This window comes from Temnothorax curvispinosus, unplaced genomic scaffold, assembly GCF_003070985.1.
Source record: "Temnothorax curvispinosus isolate PA1 unplaced genomic scaffold, ASM307098v1 QBEX01006039.1, whole genome shotgun sequence".
Classification (NCBI taxonomy): Eukaryota; Metazoa; Arthropoda; class Insecta; order Hymenoptera; family Formicidae; genus Temnothorax; species Temnothorax curvispinosus.
In genome coordinates this window covers 1-3,952 of record NW_020215819.1, presented here as the reverse complement: position 1 = coordinate 3,952, position 3,952 = coordinate 1, and the positions used below count along the sequence as shown (strand labels likewise).

Below are 3,952 nucleotides of genomic sequence, written 5' to 3'. Positions count from 1 at the left end.
ATTTCATCGCCGAATCAATCGATGCTCATGATATATGCGTGTACTTGTAATTAAACTTCTGAACTCACTTACTTATATAATATAAAGATATAATACATTAAGTTTGTTTTTGCCATAAACTTTGATTTCTTGTTAAAGTTGGGTCTTCTAATGAAAAAAGAAATAATAAATAAAATTAATGTTTATTTCTGATAATGTTTTAAAGCTATATGGTTTTGTGTTTCATTGAGTGTGAGAGACCGTAGGGTGAGTTCAGAAAAGTTAAATATATATGGGACATTCCATGTCAACCGAAACAGCGCCATGCCACGCCCAAAATTTAAGAGGGTTTAAAAATTTTTTTTGGAATGCAAAATTTGTGTAAACATATTAGCTTTCCGAGTGTCCCGGCTTTTCAGGTGAAAAGCAGCTTTCGAAAACGTACCTTCGTATGATAATGGATTAATTCCACATTATACTTGCATACGGCGTTCGTTCGCTGACCGGTGTCCTTTCTGACGCCCCATCCTTTTCCATCGATCGTTTCTCTCAACGATCAGTGTCAAATATGTTGACAGGCCGGCCGTCTCTATCACTAGAAGCTCGTTACGAAAACAAGAGTGCATGCAAGCGTGCAGGGAAAAATATAAATAAATGGAAACAATTTTGACAATACGTAATTCAAACACCACATCTGTAAATTTGGCTTTGTTATGAACTTGAGATCGCTTTGAAAATATCTTATTCAATGTGCGTCGAATTACAAAAGTTTTCCCCTACGTTCAGATACGCTCCGTTTCATTAAGGACGACACGTGTATTTATGAGAAGTACTAACTAGGGGACCATCCCTAGTGGTAGTCGGGGATTTTTTAAATTGGCATCATATAACAGCCCTGGGTGATTAATTAAGCCTTATACATACGCTCCCGTATGTATAGGGCTTAATTATGTTCCATAAGATGTTTACGATATAATAGACCTCTGCTTCAAAGCAATTAGTTTTAAACAAACTTTTTTTTCAAAAATGCACCATTTCGCGAAAAATCAATATATCGAAAAAATCCTACGTACGTCTCTTGCTGTTGCTCTATAGAATCCAAAAAACTTTGATTTTTTGTTCCAGCTCAAAAATTGCGGGAGTTAGGTTTCCGGCCGTGGAAAAAAGGCACCGACAGAGAAATGCTGCGCAGCCGCCATTTTGTCATGAACGAAGTTGAAAAAAATATTTTTTGTACTTCATTACTAGAATTATAAATCCCATTTTACAGAATTTCGATTAATCTCTTTATTGCGCAAAAAAAATTCCCGAAATATGCCTATCTTTTTCGTGCTCTACAGTAGTTTAACCCCTTAAGATTTAACGAAAATTATGGAATGTATCTTATTGTATTCGCCACTAAAGTTATCGGCAGATTTATTACTTGGATTAAGACACGTCAAGGAGTCGATTATATGCACAACGTGTGTCAGAATAAGCAAGCGACGGAGAAAATTAATACAAAACCTAAAGTCATTAATTAGCTGTAGGAAACGCTGTAGGGACGCGTATAATATTTCAGAGACGAGATATTAATATTAATATTGTTCCAAAATTCTAATTAAATCGACCTATATATACATAAACGATGGTTATTTCTGTTATGTTTCTGCGATTACAATGTGGCAGCAGATCGATCATGCTGCTAGAAAATAAACTTAATGAGGATGCTCTGCTGCGCATTGTTTGGATCGTTTGGATCTGCTGGAATATTGCCGGTATTCTGCTAGCATTTAGTTATCAGGATATATAAACGACTGTATTGAAACGCGAAGTTGTGAAATCATACAATTTGACGTTATTATTTTGAGTACGTATACCTGTAGGCAAAGCATAATTTGTGCGCATACGTGTAATTTTATGATTATTGAACGATTCTCCGACTCTCGGAATATGTAGAAAATTAATTGTAAAATGATCGCGTAATGCTGACGGTAGAAATTATCATCGGATTAACTGAAAAGGAACTAAAACGCGTTGCGATGACAGGCCGGTGAAATGTCCACGTTCCTCGCACAAGTCGAAGCCTGCCTGAATTCACGACCGCTGCAGGCTTTATCTGACGACCCGGACGATATTTCCGCACTCACACCGGGGCATTTCCTGATCGGCGCCCCGCTGCTGGCCGTGCCCGAGCCTTCACTCGAGGAGACTGCCGACGGCACGCTATCCCGGTGGCAGCACATTCAGAAAATGCGCGATCACTTCTGGTCTCGATGGTCACGGGAATATATCCACGGGATGACAGCCCGGCCGAAGTGGCACAAAACCGAGGACGTCCCGGACGTGGGAGCCTTGTGCCTCGTGCGCTCCGAGAACACTCCGCCGAGTCGATGGCCTCTCGCCCGGATCGTGAGACTGCACCCAAGGGACGACGGCGTGGTCCGCGTTGCAAAGATTCGGACAGCCACCTCAGAGCTCGTACGCCCGCTGTGCAAGCTCGTGCTACTTCCCTGGATCAAGGACCAGCCGCCGCCGACGGATGCGTGAGCCACTCGACATTTACGATTGTTTAATTGTCGGTCTCGGCCCTCAGCCTATGTTTAATTGCTGTTATTGGCCCTCAGCCTATGCTCAATTGTCTTTGTCGGCCCTCTGCCACTGTTTAATTATCTTCGTTGGCCTTCTGCCACAATTCACAGTTCACGTCGTAAAATTACTTTCGCGCATCACTTTCACATACCACGAACTCGCGTTACGCATATATCGCGAATATTTATGTGTCTTGCTCGGGATCGTCGCACGTTGTGACACTGCGCAGGCGCGCCACGCCGCTGGCGCTCGCCTGCACCACGCGCCGAAATCGCGTTCATTGAAATCGATCGCATATCGATTCTGTCGACCGCGACGTCAGGCGCCTCATCTAGCGAGCCATCGAACACACCGTCCTGTTTCGTCAAGCATGACGAGGCGGGCGGGATGTTTGAGATCGCAAACTTTAGCATCGCGACAAAGTCGCGTTCGGCTGCATGTCAGCACATGCACGCCTGCAGTAAATTGAGTAAAATCAGTAAATTAATATTCGCGTGAAATGCCGTTCAAAATTGTCACGGAAATATTCGGTATAGCATGGATCTTTCGGGATTAGCTTTCTAGAAACGTTAACATTGTCATCAATAATAAAGTCAAACAACAACGCTAGAACAAAGGAACGATCCATGCTATACACAAAACACTCGAAAACAGATGACGACCCCGTCGGGTCACCACGTGAAACCGGTGACGTCAGCTCCATGACGCGGGACTCCGAACGTGGACATTTGAGTGTGCTCTCTCCGATCACTCGTCGCAGGTGATGTTTCGTGGATTTCACCGCTGCCTCCCAAAGTCCGCCGAAGTGTGGTGCGGCAGGCGGATTAAAGTGCCATTTCACACCTTCGGAGGTGACAGAATGGGCGATGTGACGGCCGTCGGCGGATGACGCGCGGAACATATCTTGGAGAACTCGGTCAGCGCCGACGAAATTGGTGCCACAGTCCGAGTAAATCTCCTCGCAGAGGCCTCGACGTGCTGTGAAGCGACGGAATGCAGCCAGAAATGCATCCGTCGTATAGTCGGAGACCACGTCGAGATGCACGGCCTTGGAGCTGAGGCAGACGAACACGGCGATGAAGGCCTTGTGGGCCTTGTGCCCTCGTCCCCGGCTCGTGCGGATGAGAATGGGGCCGGCGTAGTCCAAGCCGGTCCGGAGGAACGGGCGCGCTGGTGTGACTCGTCCTCGAGGAAGATTTCCCATGGGCGGCTGCGGTGTGGCCGCTCGCCATCGCGTGCACGTGACGCACCGATGCAGCATCTGTTTGACCACGGTCCGACCTCGAGGGATCCAGAATCGAAGGCGGAGGAGCCCGAGCGTGAGCTGCACTCCCCCGTGCAGCGTTCGACGGTGGCAGGAGTCGATCAGTAATCGAGTGAGCCATGAAGATGGTGGGACGAT

The 3,952-nt window shown here is 46.0% G+C and overlaps 1 protein-coding gene across 1 annotated transcript; it reads right to left on the bottom strand.

Annotated features, from left to right (window-relative positions):
* Positions 1 to 3,025: 3,025 nt before the first annotated feature.
* LOC112455399 lies at positions 3,026 to 3,811 on the bottom strand. Its single transcript, XM_025017299.1, has one exon. The coding sequence runs from the start codon at positions 3,809 to 3,811 to the stop codon at positions 3,026 to 3,028; it is 786 nt and encodes a 261-aa protein (XP_024873067.1).
* Between the last annotated feature and the right edge of the window lie 141 nt (positions 3,812 to 3,952).

Coding starts and splice junctions, on each gene's coding strand:
- LOC112455399 (XM_025017299.1), bottom strand. CDS start 3,811: ATGCTGCATCGGTGCGTCACGTGCACGCGATGGCGAGCGGCCACACCG.